The sequence below is a fragment of the Betta splendens genome, chromosome 10 (genome assembly GCF_900634795.4).
Source record: "Betta splendens chromosome 10, fBetSpl5.4, whole genome shotgun sequence".
In the NCBI taxonomy this organism is placed as follows: Eukaryota; Metazoa; Chordata; class Actinopteri; order Anabantiformes; family Osphronemidae; genus Betta; species Betta splendens.
The window spans coordinates 15,429,694-15,455,052 of NC_040890.2; the positions used below are offsets into that span (position 1 = coordinate 15,429,694).

The 25,359-nt window shown below is 46.3% G+C and overlaps 1 protein-coding gene across 4 annotated transcripts in view; it reads right to left on the reverse strand.

Annotated features, from left to right (window-relative positions):
- The window catches only part of enox2 (ecto-NOX disulfide-thiol exchanger 2), a 114,294-nt gene that overhangs the window by 12,276 nt on the left and 76,659 nt on the right, over positions 1–25,359 (reverse strand). For all 4 annotated transcript variants that reach the window (XM_029164664.3, XM_055512331.1, XM_029164663.3 and 1 more), the window contains 7 exons: positions 24,704–24,835; positions 16,394–16,549; positions 11,241–11,447; positions 8,718–8,951; positions 6,988–7,200; positions 4,409–4,515; positions 1,091–1,205 (listed from right to left, as the gene is read on the reverse strand). In XM_029164664.3, the coding sequence (XP_029020497.1) occupies positions 1,091–1,205; positions 4,409–4,515; positions 6,988–7,200; positions 8,718–8,951; positions 11,241–11,447; positions 16,394–16,549; positions 24,704–24,835 (1,164 nt within the window). The remainder of the gene's footprint in view (positions 1–1,090; positions 1,206–4,408; positions 4,516–6,987; positions 7,201–8,717; positions 8,952–11,240; positions 11,448–16,393; positions 16,550–24,703; positions 24,836–25,359) is intronic.

Sequence of the window (25,359 nt, forward strand, 5' to 3'; positions counted from 1 at the left end):
GAGAGAGAGAGAGAGAGAGAGAGAGAGTGCGCGTGTGTGTCTGTGTGCATCCGGTCTTGCCTACAGTATGTGTACTTTTCTCCCAGCAAAATGAAGGTTTGAGGTGAGACGAGTATTGATCTAAGAGCCTCATCAGCGCGGCGCGAGGAGGTGTCAACCGTTTGGTAAGATTCTGAGCAATTCCCCTTCTGTTACATAAGAGCCGGAGCCATCGACCCGCACGCACGCGCACATACAGTACACACACACACACACACACACACACACACACACACACACACCAGCGGGTCTTTTACTTTCTGTTTCGGGCACATGAGTCAGACGCCGAGCATCGATTCGCCTTTTTAGCGGCTGCAGTCATAACACAGGTGTTTTTAGCGCGGCGGGCCGACGCGTAAACATGCTTAAAGGTTAGTGGGTAAAGGGGCTGTAACTGGCAGCGCGTTAACACAAACACCCAGAACTGTCACATTAACACATCAACTCCCCACAGCCAATCCTGCCGTATCCAGCCACATGACAGGTCCTCCGCAGCGATGCTAATTACTGATAGCTAAATAGCAAGGTTGCAAAAAAGCGAAGGGGCTGAGTTGACAACGGCATTTACATATATTTGCATGCTGATTAGAGACGCTGTCATATTAGAAAATGGCAGAGATCAGGATGATTAAAAGGAAGGAAGGAGCCAAAGAGCAGAGCAACCCAACGAGCAGGAAGCTTCCCAACACAATGAGGCGGCCTCACATGCGGCGGTGCTGGTTATGGCATGTCGCCCTGGTGACTACTCTAGACTTATGGGTAATTTAATGGGGGTGGAGAGATTAGCTGCACCATTAGTTTTTGTTGCTTCAGCAAACACAAAGAGGCTGCTTTGAGGGGAAACACACAAATATGGCACTTCAGCGGCGCCCAAATCTGAAATGAGGCGGCAGCTGGTGGGCGCGGGCAGATTCACAAACATATGGAGCCGTGTACATTCACAGGGGTGGGTGTCATTTAGCAGCTACGCTTCCACATCAACCCACCGAGCACGGGTGCTTTCACAGTCTTTATGAACTCTGATTGTGACGCCGACTTGTTGCTTGCTCACCCGAGTCCTCCGAGTCCTTGGTGTCGGGCACGTCCTCCATGTCGTCGTCCGACATCTCCATCTCCTCCTCTCGTCTGATGCCCATCAGCTGCTCGTTGTGCATGTTCCTAATCTCCTGCAAAACACACAGCGGAACGAGGAGTGGGTCAGACCCGGCTGGGCCACGCGCTTCAGCGGACCTGTTCAGAACAAAGGAGTGCAGATGAGGAGATGAGGACGAAGGATGGGCTCCAGGCTGGAGATCAAGTCCCACTTTGGCGCCGCAGCCGGGAAGAATTCTGCACAAACACGGCCGGATCCCACAGTTCTACACTCCCCTGGTGTTGAAGTGGGAGAGAGCAGGACACCGGGCAGCAGTAACAGTAAAACATCAGGCCTCTGTTTTCCTCGCAGACAGACTGTGTAATGCGCTCGTGTCTGCAGAACGGTCACCAGGTAAACCCATGACGGATAAGAGCAAACTCCTCTGGTCTTTGTCATGAGCAAAGTTAACAAATGGAATTCTGTGATGCATCACACAAACACCAAACCATGGCGTGAGGTCAGAGAGAGTTTGCGTTTCCTGTGAATGTGAGACGTCACTGGAGACGCTCACGGACTCGTACCAGAGAACAACCAGCTCTGCTGTGGGAGACCAGGGGATTTGTGCTCAGGGGCTCATTTAAATCTCGCCTGATTCGTATTTTAGTAGAGAGGATAGAAAATGACTCAGTCAACCCTCAGAACCCTAAGAACCGACTGCATCACAGCCTTGTTAACAACAGATCAGTAAAAGAACCCACAACAACACAGAAAAAGAGCCACGAGAAGCTGAAAGGACCAATAAATGAAGCCAGAACCGCCTGTCGGCCGACGTTATCGGCCGCGGCCCATGACACAGGTCAAACAGGTACACACACACACACACACACACACACACACACACACACACACACACACACACACACACACACACACACACACACACACACACACACTGATAGAAGGAGGCAGCTGTTGTTTGATTCTGCCTGGGAGCTGCTGCTACTCCACACCGCGGCTCGCTCCTCCATATTTCACCTCGGGGCAAGAGAATCACACTGAATATACAACATGACGGAGAGAACCTTGCTGCCCATGTGATGATAAATTACCTCTGAGCAACTGCACTTACTTACCTATGCTTTCGCTAGCCCTACACAATGCCACCTCGGAGGCAGGTCAATATGATCAATGTGAAAACGTGTACATTAAAACATCCGCTTTCATTTCGAATCAATTCGCTTCACGCAATGCGGGAGAATTACTGGTTGCGCAGCCGCCACCGCTCCCCTAAGAAGCTTTTTGACACTTCAAGCCTATTATTTTGGTTCCCTGACCTTCACACAGAATGTATGGCTGCGTGTAAGAGCTCTTATTACCCCCTACATATACAACACAACACAGTGGTTTCCAACACAAGCTAAGTGCACTTTCCTACCACAGCAATAAATGACAGGAGAGAGAGAGAGAGAGAGAGAGAGAGAGAGAGAGAGAGAGAGAGAGAGATGAAGCAAACAAGTCAGCAGTAAGGAAGTTCACAATTCAGCAGCAAACGGCTTCAGATATGTTTTCATTGGTGTCAACAAGAGCAGAGTAAGTGAATACTGGACCATGATTCATGATGGGATTGCCATGCTGATCTGCACACGTGGACGCTGAAGGCTTGTGTGTGAAGTAGAGTGCAGCTCAGCACTCAGTAGCTAAAGTTCGGCCACCTGGGGGCAGCAGCTGTAAATACAACATTAAGACCTAATGTACCGAATTGGTGGGATGACATTTGTGCTAATAACAGTTTAGTTTAGTGTAATTGCAGAATCAGGCAACAATCAGGGGGTTCATTGGTACAAATGGGCCCTTTTATAAGCTAGTAGTCATTTGGACTAATGACTGACAGTGAAGTATTAACTGTGTGATTAACTGAGTCTTACTTTGTTAACCTATAAGTTAATATTTTACAACATTCAATAAAGGGGCTACAGAGAATATTCTAAGAATCAGAGTGATTGGGGCTCAATCTCTGCTCAGTATAAATGTACCTAAACCCCAAGGCAGCAGAGACACACGGGCTCAGTTCGGTTCACTGACACACAGACACACACTGTGGAGCGGCGCTGTTTATCCTCACAGCGGTTATTAAGAGCGAACCATTTGGAAGAAAACAAGCGACAAGGTGTTCATTCAAAGGAGTTTCCACAGCAAAGTCCCGAATGAAGACGCACAGCATTCACCACTGCTTCTCTGGATCTGGGTTCTCGCTGAGCTCCCTGCTGAAAACCGAAACCCCCCTGAATCTACTGTAATGCACACAGTCGCATCGACGACTGGCCCACTCACTCATCAGCTGTGGGTTAATAAGCTCTACACAGGCTGTTACAAAGGCAGTGCCGTGGAAGTTCTAACCACACTTGCAGACTGGTTGGGTTTTCAATTAATTTGTGACTATTTTCATGGATACGCTGCAAATTGGGACATTAGAGCAACAATTACGCTTTGCAACACCTACCTTTTAATGAGACGCTTTTTGTGCAGTGATTGCTGCTTCTGCTGTGTCAGATTCGGGTTCTCTGCATGTTTTTTCGTGTCTGAATTTGTGTCTAAATTTCTTACATCAGTCGCTTTTTTCATGCTGAGGTTCAAAGAAACTTACCAATCAGACCTGATCATATATGGTCCATTAGACCCAGGACTGCAACACACTCCTGACCCTTCGTTAAATGCAACCTGTCATCATGCTAATTAATGATCCATTTAGCAGAGGAGAAATAGGGAGCAGACAGTGGATGAGAAGAAATGCTGTTACATTTGGAAATGAATATGCTTTGAAGATGTTCCTCCTTAATTATCTGCTGGAAAGGAAAACTTCAGCTTTGCTAAAGCAGGGGGAGAAAGTTTGTACAGATTTACCTTTGTTCTGGACACCCTTAGAGATGGAAACTCACCCAGCAGCTTGTGTCCTTCAAAAAGGGAGGACGGTGGTGGGGGGAGGGGGAGGAAGGGGAGGCACTACAGGGGGTCGGCCCTGGGAGTAAGTGGGTCTGACTGGCTAGAGCGAGCAGCCACCTGTTCTGAGCGCTGCATTCACTCACTGTACTTACTGTGACCAGAGGTCTGCTCTTTTCACCTACGCTCTACATAAGTGTCATTATGTAGCCCTGATGTAACCTACGCCTTCAAATTATCAGTAGCAAAAGCAATTCTTATCATGAGAACGAGTGTAAAAAAAGTAAAAAGAAACAGGATCACGTCTAATTTCCCATAAATAATGTGAACAACAGAATAAAATCAAAGAGCACCAACCTCTGCTTGTTTGCGCCACATGTCCAGGTTCTTGCGCTGAGCTTTGGAGAAATGGTCCCATGCCTTTTGTTTGGAAGCGGCTTGGAATACAGACACAATCTGTTCAACTGTGGCGGGATGCAGGGAAGGACCAGAGACCATCCAGAAAGAGAGAGAGAGACAGAGGGCAGGTGGGGAGGAGCAGAGGAGTGAGAAAGTGGAGTCAACTAGGGATGTAAAGAACTGTGTGTGTGTTTATGTGTTTATGTGTGTGTGCGTCTGCACCTGCATGTGTGTGTGTTTACAGGTATGTCCATGCGTGTGCGTATGTGTTTGTGCGTGCATGCGTGTGTGTGATCATGTGTGTGTTTGTGCGTATGTGTGTGCGTGTGTGTGTCCATGTGTGTGTTTGTGCGTATGTGTGTGCACGCATGGGTGTGTGTGCGAGTGTGTGTCTTACCACCTGATGCTAATGCATCATCCTGTAGATGGCTGGGTCGTTATTTCTCCTTAGCAAAAGCTACATAAAACATACATTCTGTGCATTTACAGCAGGAAGGACTCGCTGCCTTCCCTTTGATTTGGACACATTGAATATATGCACGTTTACCCGTGTTAAGACCATGAACAAAGAACACGGATCACGCGACATTTATCTTACAGCGGGGGCATCGTGAGCTTGGTGTGCCGTCCTGAAAAATGAAACAAAATGTCACGTCCCTCTGTGGCACAGACTGATCCTCAGAGTTTTATTAGGGCCCATCATCAGCCACACTTTCACTGCATCAGAGCTGCAGCTACTCTTATTTTCTCAGGGCCTGTCTTTGTCTATAACATGTCACAAAACACCGACACATGCTCGTTAATGAGAAGGTTAAAGTATGAATAGAATAGTGATACTCTTGGTATTTAAATGACAGATATATGTGGGTCGTTCAGTCTGTGGCTGCTGACATTTTACCTGCTAAACCTCACTAAGCTGTCAAAGGCCTGCCGCGTCTAATTATGGGCTCACGCAGTTGTTTCTGTGGCGAAATACTTTGTTTTGTTTAAGATTTATTTAACAGCGACGATTTTGCTAAGCAACAGGCGGCTGCAAAATTAATCTGCTTTACCTCTGCTGTTTTTGACCACCCCCAGCTCCACTAAACCGCGACGGCTCAAGGACGGCAGAAATAGCTTCCTGATTTACTTTGCTTTGCACATTTTCTATTTTAAAAAAAGGAACAACAGAAGCACCCTTGAAATGTGAAGCTGTGAGAGACTGAAGGAAAACCCTTGCTGGACTGAACTAAATGAACTCCTTCTGATCATGTTAGCATTCGACCTCCAACTCTTGGGCCTCCACTATTGCTGCATGTGATGCGTGTGACAAAAGCTACTCTGTGCGAACAGTCACTCCCCTCTCAGTTACATCTGTGCTGTGATGTGAGGTTATGCAGGGCGGGTGTTCTGGGCCTCACAGGGCTCCTAATGTACACGACGGGGGAGTCAATAAGACCATCGTCTAAGTGTGTGTGCGCGTGTGTGTGTGAGTGTGTGTGTGGAGGAGAGAGCAGTACTGGGATCAATAGCATCTTCCCAGCATCCTGTAATTTGATAGAGCAGATCAATGGTGAGGGCAGAGAAGAACGGCTGCAGGCCGACTTTGGAGGCTGTGAGTGTTTGTGTGTAAAAATGTATTTATACTTTAATAACATGCCTTCCGTGTTTAGACCATGACATCTTCATTCAGGGAGAAACAGTGAAACCTCCAAACTCTGGTCTCCAGGTGAAGGCCAGAGCCCTCGTCTCCCTCCTGCTTCTGAATCAGACCTGCACCAGCGGCTTCGCGCGGTAACAAAGACTTTTAATTTGTATTCAGGGATGTTTACATTATATTTACCATGCTTTTAGTTGGATATGTGCAGACAAAGTGCCGCAGGCTGTGTCTTATGTGTGTGTGCATAGTCTGCTCTGCCTTTCATCTGTGCCCAGCATGCATTTACTCTATATGTTGGGCCCACTCTGTATTCATGCAAAGAATGCGCTGCACTATTCGCTGCTTTCATCCAAAGGCAACAGGAATAACATCCCACAGTCGCCTCATCGGTGCCACCAGTGTTTTTACTCCTGACTATTTGAAGAGAGTACGGCACTGAACTGCTAATGGTTCAGAGTGATACTTATCGGCATTAACTTACCTTTGAGTCATCGTCCTAACCGCAAATTAATAAAGCAAACAGTGGCTTCAGTGAGGCTTTTAAAGGCAGCCTTTCCGTTTCAGCTACTGTACTGTACACACACTGTGTGAGAAGCTGGGGACGGTTCATACTTACTTTGTGGTGGATTTGAGCTCTCCAGGCCCAAAACCGCGCCTCGGTTTTTGTCTCTGCCAAACTGCACAATGCTGTAATCTATACGGTCTGAATGTGCTGTGTGTGGTGCTAAAAGAGGAAATCTGGAACAGACAACCAGCCAAAAAAGAACTGGACTCCTTCTCATTCTCCTCCTAGACATATGCTTCACAAGCAGGAGGATGCAAACAGGGCACAGCACCAGTGTGATCCTGAGCCTGTATCTGGGCTAATTAAGAGTCAGTGTGTGGAGGTCAAACTCACATTGGGCGAGGATTCCAGCCAGAGCGGTCTTGAACTTCTCTTTGGCCTCCTCCATGTCCTTCTCGTGCTGACTCTTCTCGCTCATCAGCCGGCGGATGTGGCTGTTTGAGGACTGGATCATCGAGTAGAAGTTGTTGGCGTTCCTGCGGTTGACCTCACCTCGCTCGAGCCAGGTTAAAAGCACGCGCACCGCCTCCGGGAACTTGCCATCGTCTGGTTAAGAGAGGAAAGAGACCAGTCAGAATCTATCTGAGAAATGTAAGACACAGCAAATATACTGTAGGTTTATTAGATCTACTAGCACGCAGCATGTTTGACTGATGACGCCTGTCCTCAGTCTGTGTTGACTCAAAGACAAGGCATACATGACTTAATGTGTGTGTAATTGCAGCAGTTTTATTTCTCAATATTTCCTCCCCTGGTCCTTTTGAAGTCGCAGTAAAAGTCAGTTTTTCCATGGAACTGATAAATTTTATTTGTAAAAAAGGACAATGGTGGGAGGATTCCTCTGGAGAGGGAATTTTGTAATGGATGTTTTGCTTTGCAGCCACAGAAATCCTCAAAAGCTATCCATCATTCTTACCGAGGCCTGTGAGAATATTCCAGGAACAAAGAAATGAAAGAGAAATCACCTTTCAGACCAACCATTATTATAAAATACCAACTTAAAAAAAGGCTGTGAACTATACGTCCGCAGGTAAGAAAAAGCCCAGGCAGAACCAGAGAACCACCAGCGTTGGTTTGTTGCAGCAGGGCTCCAATTAATGAATTAGAACTGTACTTTTCATGTGTCTTTAACTGACTCCACATCTGCCTCAGATGTTAAAGTAAGACACAGTCAGGGTTAAGAGGAACAAGATGACACTGAAATGACACAGGGTTAAAAGAGAAAGCTTCTAGAAGGAAAGGAGAGAGGAAGGTATAAATGACGGGCACTGGAAATAAGGTGGGGATGAAACCCATTTATAGTCAGAGCATGTAAATGTTCTTCCTGACATGGAAGAGAAAGAAACAATGAAAATGTCTGCAACAACAGTGTGGAAAAGCAGCAGCGTGGGACAGAACAGCTCCTTCCACCGAGGCAGTGAAGGGAGACCAGGAAAAGACTCACAGATGGAAGACACACACACAAAGTCACAGCCATTTTGGTATCAGGCAACTGTGACTGAGACCTGGAAGTGTCATTGCTCATTAGTGAAACAAGCTCATTCAGCCAGAAACGCGGCAGCAATCTGAGACCAGGGAGAAAGAGGGGAGTCGGACGCAAAACTACGAGGAGCAGAGGACGAGCGGAGGAGCGGAGGAGGGCAGGGGAACCGACAACAGTGGAGCGTGTGAGGGGCAGGGGAACCGATGAGAGGTGAACATGCGAGGGTGGGGGAACCGATGAGGGGGGAACTGATGAGAACCCATGAGAAGAGAACGGCGAGGAGCAGGAGAACCCATGAGAGGGGAACGCGGGGGAACCGGCGAGAGGAGAACAGGCAGATAATTGCCCTGCCAGCTTCACCGTCGTATTAATGGACGCCTGCTGCCGTCCTGATCCAGGCACGCAAACACTGATCCTCCGCTTTCTGCCACCAAACGTTTATGGTTTTCGTGAACCGGATCCAAAGCCATTCTCCCTCGCGCCGGCTCATTAACGGTGAGGCCGGGCTCTATTTGCGCAGGATTAAACGGGTGTAAAGGTTTGTGCCATTAGACCCGCTGAGTGCCGTCCGTGGCCTAACCTTTGATCTTGTCGCCCAGCTGGCCGCACTCGTGCTCCGAGTAGTGGACGATGGGGGGCGGCGACGGCGGCCGCAGACGGTCCTCCTCCATCTTGCGCCGGTGCCGCTCCTCCCGGGCCAGCATGCGCTGGCGACACTCCCACTCGTACAGGTCGTCCCGGGCCTGGGCGAAGTCCACGTGCAGGCGGCCCGTGTCCTTCTTGTCTGTGCTGGAGCCCAGACGGACGCGGTACCCTGAGGAGAAGAGAGAGCGGGAGTTAAAAGTGCAAAAAGACCTAAAAGGACGCGGAAGAATAAACGGGGAGCGGGAATGAGGAGTAAATGTAACAAGGAGAAGCAGATGGCACAGCATGACACGCACAAATTAAAATGAGCTAGTCTGTCTGCTCAGACAGTTTGATGCAATTCTCACAGTGTGTGGCGCTTACTGCAGGTGTGTGCACATAAAACAGGCCGTCTGCGTCGGTCCACCACCCTGCTCCACATACACATCTCAGCATTTACCGAGCAGATTGCTGTGAATCTCTGTGGCCATTACCTGCTTCTCTGTTAATGGAGCCTCCTGATGTTGTCGACCCTCGCGACTTTTCCGTAATTCCCCTATTATGTTGTATGAGACCCATCTGAACCAGCTCGGACTGTACCGAAGGTTTGTCCACATACACACGTCACGTCAGTGTCAATCTGTTTGTCCTAAACACTGAATTACAGCCCAACACCAGTTTCGATCGCAGCCTCTGCAGCGAGATCCGACTCAGACTGAGCGAGTCATGGTTCTGCGGTTTCACATCAGTCACTCTGCCATTAATCTATGCTCATTTCTCAGTGATTTGTCAAATCCATATGAGAATCTGCAGTCAAACAGCTTCAAGGCTTTTCACAAACTAAAAAAAGATATAAATAAAAAGACAGATCAGTTGAATTAGGGGCAGCACGTCTCTTTCTAATGCAAATGGAAAACAGGCCTGGAGGTGTGAATTTGATGAAACCGAGCAGCAACATACTGTAGGAAAACGGATCATGAGACTGAAGCAGGATCCAAATGAGCTTTAGTCTACAGGATGCTGGTTTCTGTCTGTGGCCAACAGCGAGTTACTTCCCATCACGTCCACATTTTTACACAAGAAAGAAAAACCCCGGTCAAACGGTTACTGAAGTCTGCTATAAACTCTCATCAGCACCGTGACCAATTTGGACCGGTCTTTGTTGAACTCTTTGTTTGAGACACCATAGTTCAGTTGTTGGCTTCTGGGGAGTCAGGAGATCTGTATCCTTTTGTCAATACATGAGAGAGACTTCGGAAGGGCAATTACTTCTCTAGTGGCACTGAAAGACCACAATATCCCTCATTACCCCTCTTCTCCCTACTACTTCCCTCTTATCCCCACTCTCCTCCTTACTCAATTTCCACTAATGGCCAGTTGCGAATTTGAAGTGAGATCGTGATCATTTTGTGATTTAATTGGTTGAAATGTTCAGAGAGCGCGTTCACGGCGCGCTCTTGGAAGCGCGTACGTGCGCTTCTGCCGGACGTCGTAATGATGCCCAGCGTGACGCACCGAGAGGCCCGACACACTCTCATCGTAGAGCGGGGGTGTGTGGGTGTGTGTTGGGGGGGGGGGGGGGGGGGGGGGGGGGGGGGGGGGGGGGGGGGGGGGGGGGGTGTGTGGTGTGTCATGTCAGCGCAAACAGGAAAAGAAATGAGTGTGAGCTTGGGAGGTTTCTGCTTCAGCTCGTTCTCGCCGCTTCAGGCGCCCAATCTACCACTACTTCAATATTTCATATGAGGAGATCTCCGAGTGCTGGGGCTGCTGCGGGTGCGTCATTGCTGGCTGTTTGCACAGGGTGTGTGTTTGTATGTGGGCGCTTGGGTGAAGTATTATTTATGGGGGAAACTACAAAGCTCTGTCATCTGGCTAATACATGGAGCTCAGCTCTGCATCCAGCTGCGAGAACAGAGGGAAGCACAAACACAACATCTCATTTGCACACGAACACACGTCTTAATGACGCTGGGAAGACGACTGCGCCGGCTCCCAGGTTAACTAAGTGTGAATAACTTGCCGGCAGATTACGACGTCTAGAAAATGAAGACGAGTGCCATCATTTGGTTTGGCATGGTTAGTAGAGATGCTTCTCCTAAACAGTCATTTATACCCCAGTCTATTAGAGATTTCAGCCAACATCAGTGAACTAACAGTCCTGATCCAGAGCGGCTCAGCCTCTGGTTCTGTACGTATTTATCTATAGCTCTAAAATCTTTAATCTAAAAAAGAGGATCCTGAATAATTAAATGATCATTTGAAGGTTTGTTGCGTAATTTACAGTTTTAATTATTTCTATATTTCTCCTGAGAAATCAAACCTTTTGTGTTCTGCAAAATACTTATTACCTAATACCTAAATTACCCATTCACACTAAATTCATTCGTTCAGCTCTGTAATTTGTAATAAAGCTATTTCTTGAAAACCTAACTTTTAGGAACTTTGAAACTAGTGGGTTAACTCTGAAAGGGCAGATCACCTGACAGGAAAAGAGCCTTGTCCACCGTGAACTCCTCAGCGAAGCGGATGTGGCAGAAGTTCTTCTTGCTCTTGCGTATGGCGGTGATGTCGCCACACTGCCCAAACACCTCCATGATGAGCTGCTCGGTGGCGTTCTCCGGCAGACCGCCCACAAACACCGTCTTGCACCCCGGGGGGCGATCCCTCGTAGCCGGAGGCGGAAGATCTGGGTAAAAAAGTGGGAGAGACACAACAATGTGTCAAAAAACACTTGACTGAAAAAGTGATGGAATTGCATCTGTGTAGAGATAATACAAGTGCAATAAACAGCTCAATAAATGATTCAGCTGTCCCAGAACAATGAAACTCAATTTTGAGTATGAATTATGCTCTTTGAGGAGCAGAAGACAATATACGCAACGGCAGGCTCCCAGTGTTTTGATTACACCATTGCTTCAAATCACTTTGGCAGACCTGAGGAGCAGCTTTGATTTCTTGTCATTGGCTTTTACTGCAGCAGAAATCTGTACCACTATTTATAGTCAATAGAAAAGTAGAAGGAAACGAAGGAAAGAAGCAGCTGCACACGTGTATTTACAAAAACAGATACCACAAAAAATGTGGTAGTCCTAGTGTTAAATAGGAACTGATTTCAATATCTTCAACATGGATGGGTGGGTACTGTACTTCCTACCGGGTGTATTAGATATTACATCGAGGCCGTGGGTTTGTGCCAATGGCCTAAAAAAACAAGGGGAAGAGTTTGAAGGGGAAAAAAGTATAATGACAAGACTTCTAATCCGCTGCTACTTAAAGCAAATGCTTAATACCCAGAAGGCATAAATGACAAATAAATCCAAAATGTTAAGAAGCGGCTGAGACTAAAGACCACGTCACACCCACATGATCGCGCACTTTGAAAACCAGATCACATTCTGAGCTGGATGGAGCGAAATTCAATTAAGTCGTTTTTAAAACATTGCACTTACGATGTAAAAAAATGATTAAGCCTAATGCATGAATAATGATAACTGGAAGCAATATGCTCAGAAAGTTTTGTGTTTGATAAATGTTAATATCAAACCATTCCACGCATGGAAATGAAATCCTTTTGGCTACAAAGCGATTGCAAATCCTCTCATGTGGAAGGTCCCTTGCATTGCGAAAATCACTTATTCTACACAGATGAGTGTTGACTGATCTAATCTCCAACAGATAGGGGTTTCCATCCGTGATGAATGTGATTAGCGGGGTCTAGGAGGAGTGAACCAGCTAATCAGAACTCTTAGGATGCTGCGTTACGGGATGCTAGATGATAGAAAGTGATCCCACTGTTGCAGATATCGACGCAGCGAGGGGAACTCGCGCTGAACTCGGCTGGGTGTCTCAGGTGCACCGCGAAGGCCCGGTGCACTGGAGCAATGGAGACATCCTGGGGTCTGACTGAAGTGTGATCAAAAGCATTTCAACACTGGATACTGGTTGGGTTACAGACTTGGCATGGGATTTCACAGTCAAGCAGAAAACCATTTTAAACAGGGAGACCACTGATGCTGGGTTTCTCGTTTTAATTTTGGCTTTTCATCTGCTTTACTGCTGCACAGCCACATCTGTCTAATACAAATAAAGTGACCCATCGATTGTTGTGGTAAACAGAGGACGAGCTGTACAGAAAGACTTATATTTGCTGCTCGAAGGTCTTTCAAACGCTCACCTGTAGTAATAAAAATAACTCAGCAGGACGGCTCATTTTCATCTACAACACGTAGTAAGATGCTCAGACGCCGATGAAATTGCTGCCTCACACTGAACTAATGTTGTGTGGGGCAAAGTCAGACTCTAAGCAGGATGTATGCGACTCCTGGCCCCTTCTGCTAAAACTGCTAACAGCATAATAAATAAAGAAATGCGCTGAAAGACGTAATCCAAAAAGCATGAAAGATTGTGGGGATGTCAAGCTGTGAAAAAACATTCCACAGATTCATTTCTGGCTGGAAGGAGCCGTCAGCTCATAATCCCCCCTTCTGTCAGAACCCCTTGTACTCAGACAGAACTTAGCTGCAACAAAACTTTCCCTGAGTCCAGGCCAGAGCCATCGTTTTCTTTGAACTCTCGCGCAGACACACAAAGGCTGCCACATATCGGCCCGTCTGCTTCCTCTTAGCTTCAGAGGCGACTGTTGTATTGACCGCTATGAGACTGGTTCCTTGACCTCCAGAGCTGGCAGATTAAACTAGTTGAAACAACTTGAAATGGTCAGAAAGGAAGAAAATGGTGGCGAAGAAAAAGCTTGCGATAGCAAGAAAAAAGACCTTGTTGACAGATGCAAGAAAAGGCTTCCAAACTGTCTGACCTTTCCTGTCTGATGGTGGTGGTGGTGGTGATGATGGGGAGACAGGACAGAGAAGAGAATGGGTGCAGCGCAGCAATGTGGCAGCACAAGAAAAAAAGAATCGCTGCTCAGTTGACAAAACTCTGAAAAACAGTTTCCAGTTTTCCAGACTGAATTACACTAAACATATTATTATTATTTGCAATAATATGCAATTTATAAAAGTATTTGCAAACAAGTCCAAGCAATTGGATTTTTCTACAGGGCAGAGGCAGCAGAACTGACCCCTCCCAGGAAAAAGCTTTATTTTGCTATAATTTGAATTCTAATATGTTCCTCTTTTGGTTATTGTGAAGGCAAAGTTTCAGAGAAAGAGTTTTAAAATGTAGACTAGACACAAACAGGCGAGGTGGTGGTGAAGCGGGCAGATGCAGAGTCCAGGGTGGAAAAGGAGGGAGGAGGAGGCGGTTGCACTGAAAACAGAGCACAAGATTGCACACTTCTAACATATAATAAAGATTTTATAGTGAACCACTATGTTCCATTTTCTCAAATACTGGGGAATCAGCGACGGTTTCTGTTCCAGGTGGACACACATGGCTGCTGATTGTCAGTCAGTCCACTCTCACTGGTCTGCTACACTAGCATAGGTCATCACCATCCATCACAGTGACTTGCTAAGCTAAGCGCCTTATTAAAAGGGCCAAACAGACATTAGCAGACACCATTATCAGCTCATCCTCACTCTCTGCTATTTTTGGAGCGCTCCTGTAATTTCGTCAAGGACGTCCTTCAGTGCATCATGTGTCAGTAGTAGAAAACAGAAACGTACAGCTTTACTTTAAATTTGGCTCCAAGGACTGTATACAAGCTGTCTTATGCAACACTGGTACAAACTGTACCTCAAAGCTATACTGCATCTTCAAAGCCTCATCTTCCCTTTAATAGTACAGCTCTTAGACCATCTTCAGAAATGTGAAAGAATGGACACAAATAGCACAAGGTCTGAAGTCCACAGGTCGGACGTTAAGCACAGAGTCGCTGCAAACAACTTGGAGAAAAAAGAAAAGCAGTCGTCAACGGCGTTGGTACTGGAAGAGAGGCCAGCGTCTGACTGGAGGAAAGAGAGAAGGGAAAGAGCCGGACAAGGATGCACCGACGGCAAGGTTACGCACACAGGAGACGGGAGAGGCGGGAGGCACGGGAGCTGGAGGAGCTAAAGGTCAGGGAGAGCGGATGCTGCATGTGGTGTCATGTGGTGTCAGGTGGAGCGTGTGCGGCTAGAGGGTAATGACCACTTGTGACGGACACCATATGCAACCTTGTTGCCTGGATATTTACCAAAAGCCTCAAAGGAGAACGGGTCAAATGATCCGTCAAGTCAAGACAATAAACTTTATGCCGTGAATAAACCTAGATAATAATCGACTCCCTTTTTTAAATAACATCTCAAGCTTGAGACAGGTGTTAAACTAAAACTGATGTGTTACAGATATGTTAAAACGTGTTTTCACTAAGACTAAAGGATTCGAGTTTTAAATTAGACATTTACTAATCCAAATCTGTCAAGCTGATGTTTGGACGTCTACTTTCATTGCTGCAGGATGTCAGACGTGACTTTGAGCCGACTCCTCCCTGGATCAGGTGATGTTTGGACAAAGAAGAAAGGAGGAAAAGTAGAAAATGACAATGATGAAGCTCCCCGGGCAAGTGCTGCGCCCACGCTTCACTGGAGACTGGAACAGCTTCAGATTTGGTGCAGTGACCACTTCAGGGCCATTAGGCCACGACGTCAACGGCTGACAGCGACCAACAGGCGGCACGTAGAAAGTTTGCGGTCGTGAGTGAGTGACAGGCTCCACGGCGGCGAGCAGAAGCCTCAGTCAGCCTCAGGGTTTATGTAGCACGCGCAGGGTATCGCACTTCATTCCTCTGCTGCTGAGAGGGAGCCGCTTCTCTGTGAAGTTAAACTTTTAATCAGCTTTTCCCTCTGCACCGCATTGTGACAGTAACAGTTTATGCAGAGCCATAATGCACACTACAGAAACACAGACTTATAGGCAGGGAAAAAAAGCTGCTTCATTTACCTAACAGAATGCTGGAGTGTTTGTTTTGTTTTGTGAAAATATTGCGAGCTCCCAAGCGCTGCTGCTGCGGAGAGGAGCTGTTGTTTGGGTTCACCTTGAAGATGACATGCGAGACGCCTTTGAAACGCGTCCCCAGGCAGAAAGTTTTCTGTCGACGGAAAATCTGAAAAGTCAAGTCGGGATCAATCACGGGACCCCCCACCACCTTTTGTCTATCTCTGGATAATTGGAAAGTAGAGGCAGGAGATAAATATAAACAACAGCTTGTACAGAACACGGCGCGTCTGATTATGAAAAGCCACTTGCCCTAAAAATTCCCACAGTTCCTTGTGCATATAAATGCATCAGGGTGATCAGGTTAAATGTGAGGCAGGAAAATGAGGACAGGGAAATCAAAGAGGAGCAACAAACACCATCCATTCTCCCTCTGCCACGGCTGATTGATGTTTCCCATATAGAAAACAAAGTCTCAAGTCACTTTTAATAAGACTCTGGGGTGTGACATGTTACAAAAGCATAATCTTGTGGTAATGAATCATCCAAACACACTCTGACGTACGGTACGACCACGCTTAAAAACAAGCCCATCCTTCTGGGGAAAGTTGTAAAAGTTTTGGAGCTGGAGTGATTTGTTGATGCAAAGAATATTACACAGCAGCTGCTATTAAATGCTCCATAAACCGTTTATTTTTTCAGACCAGAAGACAAGAAAACGTGGCGAAGTCGGTGTTGGTGGGGAGGTTTATTACTCACTGGGGTTCGGGGGGAACAGGGTGCAGCTCTTGCAGTGGATGATCTCTTTGACAACGGGTAAATCCTGGGAGAGCGGCGCCGGCACCATGCCGAGGCCGGGCATCATGGGGTTGATGGGGGTGATTCCAGCCATCATGCCGAGGCTGGGGTCAAAATCTGGAACGACACCACACAGCAGTTAGTTCCTGGGGAACAAAGCGGCGTTCAGGCGCCGTGGGATCCAGCAGCGTCCATTTAGTCAGGTATCATTTCAGCACATACTAAATGTTTAAGGTCCGGTTCATGTTGTGTGCTTATTCTTGGAGTGATTCTTCTGTCAACAACACTGACACATAAGTGGCCACGCGTAGCAGAAAATGCAGCCCTGCATGAATAAATCATCTCGTGAATAACATGCATATTTTAGGATGTTTTTACTGAGTGTCCTTTTCTTTCTGACTCCTGCTTGAAGAATGACCTTATAGATCATGTACACAGTTGGGGGAAAAAATATTTTCTAAATTAATCTGTTGCAGTTGGGAAAAACAAACATACACAAACACATGCACATAATCACCACACGTGCTTTTATGTGCACATCGGGCCCCGCGCGGAGCATTTTGAAATGGAAATGACACAGCCTCTCCTTCGCAGGCGACGCGGTGCCACAAAATCACCTGCAAAGGATTCGGAGCTGACAATTATGCCGCGGGCTGTGTAATGTTTATGCACCTGTGTGTGTGTGTGTGTGTGTGTGTGTGTGTGTGTGTGTGTGTGTGCGGCAGAGCAGCGCTTAGACAAACAAATCCTTCACCATAAATTACACCCCGACTGTAACGCACCAGACACGTAACAAAATCAATGTGACACGCTGGTTAGAACAATTTTACAGAAGCCGCTGCTGGTGGACTGTACAACACAGCAGATTAAAAGATAATCACGTCTTAGTAAACAAACACGCATAATGACGACAAATATAATTAGACAAATATTAGGCCAAACGATATTTACTGTTCGACAGGTTTTACTGCGGAACTAAAGTAGAAGATGCAGATGTGAGTCTACGCGTGAAGCTGCAGCAGCTGCAAGGTCCTAATGACAAACATTGTGATCTTCAACAGCTATAAAAGCAGTAAAGCAGGAATAATATTTACTGTTCAAGTGCATAAAGCATTACTGGCACATCTACTCATAAATGAACTCTGTGATAGGGAGAAAATAGATGAATTAAATGGCTTCCAGTGAAGGAATAGGAGCAGGAGTAATAAATATGTTATACTGATAAAACTGTCTGAAGGACAAAAATAATAAAAGGAGAAATAGAGGCCAGATAAGGAAAACAAAAAAGATGAGCTGGGTACGATATTTTAAAAGGCAAATGCGTGAAACTATACATCTGTCCCTGACCTCACCATCGGTCTTTCAACAGGTGTCAGTGAGTGGAAACAGGTGATAAGAGGAATCCTAGGTCTCAGGCGATGGATGACTTCTTCTGCACATTAAGGTGAAATAAAAGAAAATGGATCGCAAGAAAGAAGATAAGGAAAAAGGTGGAACGCAAGATAACTATTTAACATGAAAGTATTTTCTGCCGAATTTGTGGAAAGTATTGTGGTGAGACAGAGACAGAGACAGACGTTCACAGTATCAGTTTAAGTGTTTTCACTTTCACCCGACAGAGACAAGCTCCATCCATCGGTGCTGCTCATTACAACATGAGCTTCAGGTCCAAAAAGATCAACATCAGGGAACTTCACCTGACGTTCACATTCATCCAATCGTGTCTCACTCAATGACAGTAATTAGTTGAATCCAGAGCTTTCCTAAACAATGTGGCATGTCCTTAAATGAAGGAAGTTGACTTAGCCACCTGATTTCATCCCATCACCCGAAGTTTATGGGATACTGACAGGAAGAAAACAACTCTCCTACCCAATCATTATCTGTCCATCACAGCTGCAGCTTTAAGAGGATAGAATTTCAATTTCCTGCAGTACACCATCGCAGGAGAAAAATAGCTTTCCAAGAGACATCCCCGGAATAAAACTTAAGCAGAGCTGAACACACTGAGCAGCCGCTCGCTCCAGCGGTTAATAAGCCGCGTGTCCTTTTTAATCACAGGGAGGTGGTCGCCGTCTGCAGACACAGTCACTACCTTAGAGAGGAGACATTCATCGCCACAAGATCTAAATCACAATGCTAAAAAAATAGCTTTAGTGACTAAACACCAAATGTCAAGTCGCAGAGACACAGGTTCAGTGTGTGTATTTTAGTGTGTACTGTTTTTACAGTTCCTACCAAATATCAGAACAAAGTATTAACAACTTTTGCAGCAATGCCACTGGTTGATATCATGTGGACATCATCTGGACACGTGATAAAACATCAGGGTCTGAAATGACGGTTACTGGGCTCCTGCTTCTTTAAAATACTTACATTCTTTGGAACCTGACAACTGGCGACACAAAGGGGCCAGTTTCATACGTCAACTAAGTTCTCAGAAAAGGGAACTGGTACGAATATTAACGAGCTATGGATATAAAACTATTACGCACATCCATTTAAAAAGAGACAGCTACAATAAGAGTAAGAACGCCTGGAAAGAAAAGCTGTAGGAGTCAAAGACAAAAATTATGCGTTTTTATATATATTCAGAAAAATATGAGTTTAGTTTCAGCGAATGAAAAGACATTCTGCCCTGAATGCTTTGAAGTACAGTGGGTGTATTTATTATACAGGGAATAAAATGATGCTGAAACGCTGGAGGTTTGCACAGTTTACATAATGGGGACATAATGATTGGACACAATGGCTGGAAGAGGCCATTACTTAGGTTTAATTTATTCAACCACTGGTAATTCAGTGATTAGCCTGGACCCGATTAAATCCTAAAACAAGAGCCAGGTGTGAAAAGAGGAGCTGGTGAAAATATACGAATGACTAAAAAAAGATTCCAGCAGCTGAAAGAATGAAAACTACTTTGTCAAGTCTCTGTGAAATATATGATAATATTATATATCACTATTATATATCACATATATAAGATTGCATGATCTGGGTGTGAGGCAATGAGGCAATAGCAAACCAACGGTCCAACACTGAAGAGGTCCAGTTCTTCACCAGCATTACAGAAGAACCCATGAGTCAGAGCTCATTCAGACTCCAGTTCTACTTTTGTTCTACCTGAATCCTGATCTTCCCTGAGTTTACAGGTTTATTTTAGCAGGTTTGCTTGAATGTCTTGTTGGTTCTGTTCCTAATTTCTAACAACCTAACTCAAAATGCTTTTGTGTAGCTCAGCATCAAATTGCAAACTTGCCTCAGGGGACGAGCAGCACAGAACAACTCCTATCTTCACTGCCTGAACTCAGGCAGGAAGCTGAGGCGGGATTCCTCCGGCAAGCTGTCGATGCCGTGTAGCAACACGGAGCAACACACGCGGCAGGTTCACGTCACTCACAGGTAACAAGTCACGCACAATAAACCCTTCAGTTCAGATGGAGGCCGGACTGCAAGCCGGAGCGCTGCTCGCTTAATGAGAGGGAGTGGGCTCCTTTCACTCGGTACAAACTCCACAGAGAATGAGCAGAAGAAACCTGGGGCCGGGTCCACCCACATGTGGCCACATCTGTCCGATCCCTTTCACCACGCTGTCTGGAAGCTGTAAAGCTTCCCCGGCGCTGACGTACTCTGCAGCCCTCGTGCACAGTTGGTCTCTGACTGCATTCTCCTTCCTCTCCATTATGTCCTTTTGATGTTAAACAATCTCCTGAAGGACTGTCTAAAGTAATTACATTCTGCGCTGCCCATCAATCACGGGTTGGAGGGACAAATTAAAAAAACTGACATTTGATTGTGTGAAGCCCTTGGCTATTAATGTCGTCCTCCTCTCCTCCGTTCTCATCTCCCATTTCCAGAGTAAATGTCCCTCCCAGCAGTCCGTGGTGGGGGAGGGGTCGGGGGAGGATAAAGGTGGCTGCCGTGAGGCATGCTGGATAATATTCTCTAATGAGGCGAGCTAGCTTCGCCACCTGGAACCCAACCAGTGGCTGAAATCTGCCTCGGCCCATCTCTGCCAGCAGCCGCACGCTTTCCATTTTCATATGAACCTCACCAACTTCATTTTCTTCCTGGTACATTACTCCACCTGCAGGATAGACATAAAAGCTCTCTCGTCTTTAAAAAAGAAAGAAAGTTATTGCAAGACTCGGCTTCTTTATGGCGCCCGCTAAAATCAGTCTTCTTTATCTGACATCTCCATACTCACACCTCCACCAGAAATCTACCTTTTAACAATATGTAGCTTAAAATGCAGGATTTCTGCCACGGAGAGGAATAACTGTCATCAACTTCCGTCTCAGTAACCTCATCCACCAGTGTATTTATTTACCCAACACAGTGTATCTGAAGGAAGGAGTCTTCATTTTGCCTGTGTGTTCGCCTACACAGCCAGACATCGCTGGCGTCACACCAAGGGTGATCCCAGGCAGTCAGCAGCCGCGGACAAGGCCGGGAAAGCGCTTACAGCGGAGGAATGACTGTCTTCTGAGGCATTTTCTAATGTTAATCCAGATGAGCTAATATGGGAGAATGAGACGATCCTGAGTCATCGCAAAACAGCTGTGGTTTTCTGTCTACATGCGCGTCTGCAGGCGGGTCTGTGCACAGTGGTGGAGGGGACGTGGCAACAAAGGAGCAGGGAGCAGCCTGTTTATCTATTCTCCAGAGCGTCTTAGTTAGTGTGTTTACTCGTGTGCATCAAAATTCATTCTGTGAAATACGTGTGTAAAATCTGGTACCTCCTTGTGTGTGTGTGTGTGTGTGTGTGTGTGGCGCTAGCACCTTTTGCCAATTCCACACACTTGATTTAAAACGTGAGAAATTCAAAACCGCCTGATCAAACCTGTCACTCCTCTGAAGACAGCCATCTCCTGTTATTAGGGAGGCCTCTGCTGTGAGGCAGACAGACCAGTGGTCACCAGTAGAATCCACTGTAATTCAAAATCAGACTCAACAGATTGTGTGTTTTTCTTTCATCTATGTGTCACAAAGGAAGCAGTGTATGCACATGTGGAGGCAGATCTGTCAAAGTCTCTTAACGCACAACAACAGCCGTCTTGGAGGATCTTTATGTTGAGAGAACTCTAAAGGAGGTTCTGTTCGGCTGCACATCTGGTTCTACTTATTCTGGACGTTCTGGAGAGAACGCTGATGAATGAAGGGAAATAGATACAGAACTCTCATGAAATAGGATATTCTCTCTGTCCCTTTCTCGTCAAAGATGTAGAAACCAGATGTTGATTCATGTGGTTACTGTTGCAGTTTTTCCTCATTTCTCAGAGTCCAAACAATACTGTACAGTATGTGACCACACTCAGCAGACTTTGGTCCTACTAACTGTAACAGGTCAGACGAGGAAGTAGCTGAATGTCCTGCACACTAATCTGGATGTTTGGTGATCATCAGAATCAGAATCTTTCTCTCTCTCTCTGTCCAAACAAACACATCGTCGTCGTACTGATGTAAAACTGTAAGCGCTGTTCCAGGTTGCCAACTACTGTAAGTCGACTGTACAGAGGCGAGACTGAAAATATCCACTATGATAACAATAAAAAACTGAATCTCAGACTCCGAGTAGGTGAAGTGTTTGAATAGTTGCAGCTGTAATAACGTTCCACAGTTCAATCCTGGTGATTTTCTGCAGGCTTTGGATGTGACATCTGGACCTTCCTGGGCTGCACTTGAAGACACTCCTGGAGTCAGAATCTGTGCCCAGACCCATCATTTAAAGGTTCAACTCAACACAAACAGTGACCAAACTTAACAGGGATAAATCACAGGAACAGCGAGGGAGCATGAAGACAGCCAGGAAATACAGTAGGTGTCATAAATGTGGAGTGGACGGAGGAAAACACTAATACGACAAATGAATCAGAGAAAATATCCAGCACCTTGGTTTCTCTCCAGAACATAAACTTTTCCCAGTGGCTTGAATTCAAGCTCTTCCTCCTTCCCAACACATCTAATAGAAAGGCGTAATGACTTTCTCACACACACAGCCGCAGCTCAGTCCACCTGGTGAAATAAAACTCATCGCTGGGGACACGCGCCAGCTTTTGTGGAGCTGCAGAGTGTGGAAGGCTCTGCCCACAGTGGTCTGACTGTCGGGACAAAGGCTGCTGGCCGGAGGCGGGGGACATGCGGTGGATGGAGGCGAGGCGGGCTAATAGGCGTGGCAGCACAGGACGCCTCTTAACAGATGAGCCTGAAAGCAACACTTAAAAAAACCCCAAGCAGCTTACATGAAGGAAATGATGGACCAACAGTGAATTCTCCTCTGTCGTTTGGAGGTGAAGCCAGAAGGAGACAATGATGTTGAGGCGCGATGGAGAATCAATAACAAATCCACCTGGATTAGTTGAAAGGCACAAGGTGCTCTGGTAACAAGTGTGGGATGACATTAAAGGAAGACATGTAACTGTGCGTGTAGTTGGAGCTCTGAGCTCAGAGACTTCATCAAGACTTAATGTGCAAACAGCACAAATACCTGCATTTACACCAGACATTTCACAAGGTTGCGGCCAACCTTGGGTTTTTATTCTATTCTCACAAGTTGTCAACAAAGAAAACCAGAAGGGAAGTGCTTAAGCAGATCTCGCTCCACTCGCATATTTCTCTTGGGGTTCGACTAGAAAAGTTCTTTTGACTTGAGTGAAGTGAAAATTACATGAATGGAAAATATCTGCCTTTGAGAAACGAAGCATTCATCTGGACTGAGAGACGTTCAAGTAGCATGTTTCTGAAATGTAAATGTGAGAGGGAGGACGTCTGATCATGTGGCCAAGAGAAACTTTAAATGACAGTAAGTCAGTCTCATTATTATTAGTTGCGGATTATTGGAGCGGCCGCGCTCTGGGTTGCAGCGTGACGCGGCCGGGTTTGTAACGGAGCCCGGCTCAGCGCAGGATGAGACAGAATGCGTTACAACGGGCTCCTGGGCTGCAGGGGCTGACTCAGCTCTAATGACACATAAATGAGATGTTGGGTAATTTGTGCTGGCGAGGGAGGGAAACGGAGGAAAGGGAGGAAGATGAGAGGAGCACCAGCTGCTTTTCCAGGTGATCTAAAGGGGGAGACGCAGCTGTCCCCTCCCGCTCCATCACGGCCTTCTCCCTCCTTCCACCGCCGCGCCTCGTTAAAGGGGATTTGGATACAGCAGCTTCCAGATTAGCTTCCCCCACGTCCGACCGCCTCTGTTATCATACATCCGTCTTGTGAACGCGGAGCCTTGTGAAGACAGAATGGGAAAACGTCCCATCTCCTGCAGTGACCAGGGTTTAAAACTCAGGCACAAACACGCGATCTGATGAAGTGTCCAACATTTTAACTTTCCCGACGCAGGTGCAGCTGATAACTTTGCATTCCATTTGGGTAAAATGTTGTCGCTCTGATCCAGCACATTGCCTCATAACATATGTAAAATACACCGGGCCCGTTATTAATGTGCTCACTTGCACCTGTGCATTTGCAAGCAGGATAAAATGTGTGACGTCCAGAACAGGCCTGGTGCCAAATTTGAAAGTGCATTACATCTAAGACGAGGGAAGTGATTTATAAAAGGCTTTAGGAAAAAGAGGAGAGAGAAAAGACACAGCAAAAAAAACTGATGGAGGAGACGGTGCAGCTATGGGTGAGGGTAGAGTGGTAACAGCATAACCAGCAAACCGTGTGCTGATCAACTCACTAAAGCTTTGTACAGCTCTCACTGATGCTTGGAAATTCAGCGCGGGAACGACTCGCACTGTACACGAAATATGCAGCGGTCAGCACATCCACGCACATGCAAACCTGTGCATCTGCCTTTGATTCACCCTTTATGGGAAAATAGAGGGAGACAAAGGAGGTGATAACATGTACAGACAACAACCACAGAGATTTGCATGGCACAAACAGTAAAAGGCAGCTTTAAAAAGGATTGACAAAAAAACCTGCAGCTTCTAAATGATTCAAAATGTCCAACTTGTGCCAAACACAACTTGATTCTCTATTAACCTTGGCAACGCGGCTTAGTTTTATTCCATAACACTTATTTTAAATAACCTTGACGCTTCATGAGTCCCGATCACCCTGTATCATGGTAACAGCTGCCATATTTAGGCACAGTATACTTTTTATACATGAATTCATCACTACTATTTCAAATACAGTTCTGTCTGCGGGTAAAAAGGTAAATAAGCTACAAACTCTTGACTGTTCATCAAGACTTAAACACATGTGCGATCTAACCTAGTGCTTCTGGTGTTCTGCTGTGAGGTGCAGGTGATTCGCTACCTGGCATGAGTGGCTGTCCAGTCAGACCCATGGGAGGCATCCCCAGGTTGTTCATGGCTGTCGCCCAGGCGTTGGGGTCTGACATCGGCATGGTGATGGAGTTGGAGTCCATTGTCATGTTACAAATCCCCTCTGCAGACAGACACAGAAAGGAGCAGACAGGAGTCAGCATCATTCCTCTGACCTCCCTGTATCATTACTCCACAGGTCACGGCCGAAGAGGAATCATGTCACAGTTTAAGGGGAAGATTGTTTGTGTGTGTGTGTCTCAGGAAGCGAGGGGAGCCCAGTGTGATCCTGCAGACAGCCTCAAACATTGATCTCCACAAAGTTATTTTTAACTCATCGTGATGTTGCTGCTTGTTGACTTCCTGCCGGTTTCTGAGCTAAAGTAGCCACTAGAATCCTTCTGCATGAGTCAATCACATACATGAGACTCCTGCTCATGACAGAAAATATATACATACCTACACAAAACATACTGCAGCGAGCACTTCGCTCAATTCGAAGCATTCATTTTCGAGCCAGAGACAGAAAATAATGCTGCGTAAAACGGGATTATCGTGCCACTAAGCATAAATTCTGATGCTATCAGGCGCTTGGCAGGCGTTACGCTACTAAACCTTGGAAAACTCTGAAAAATCTCCAACTTTGAA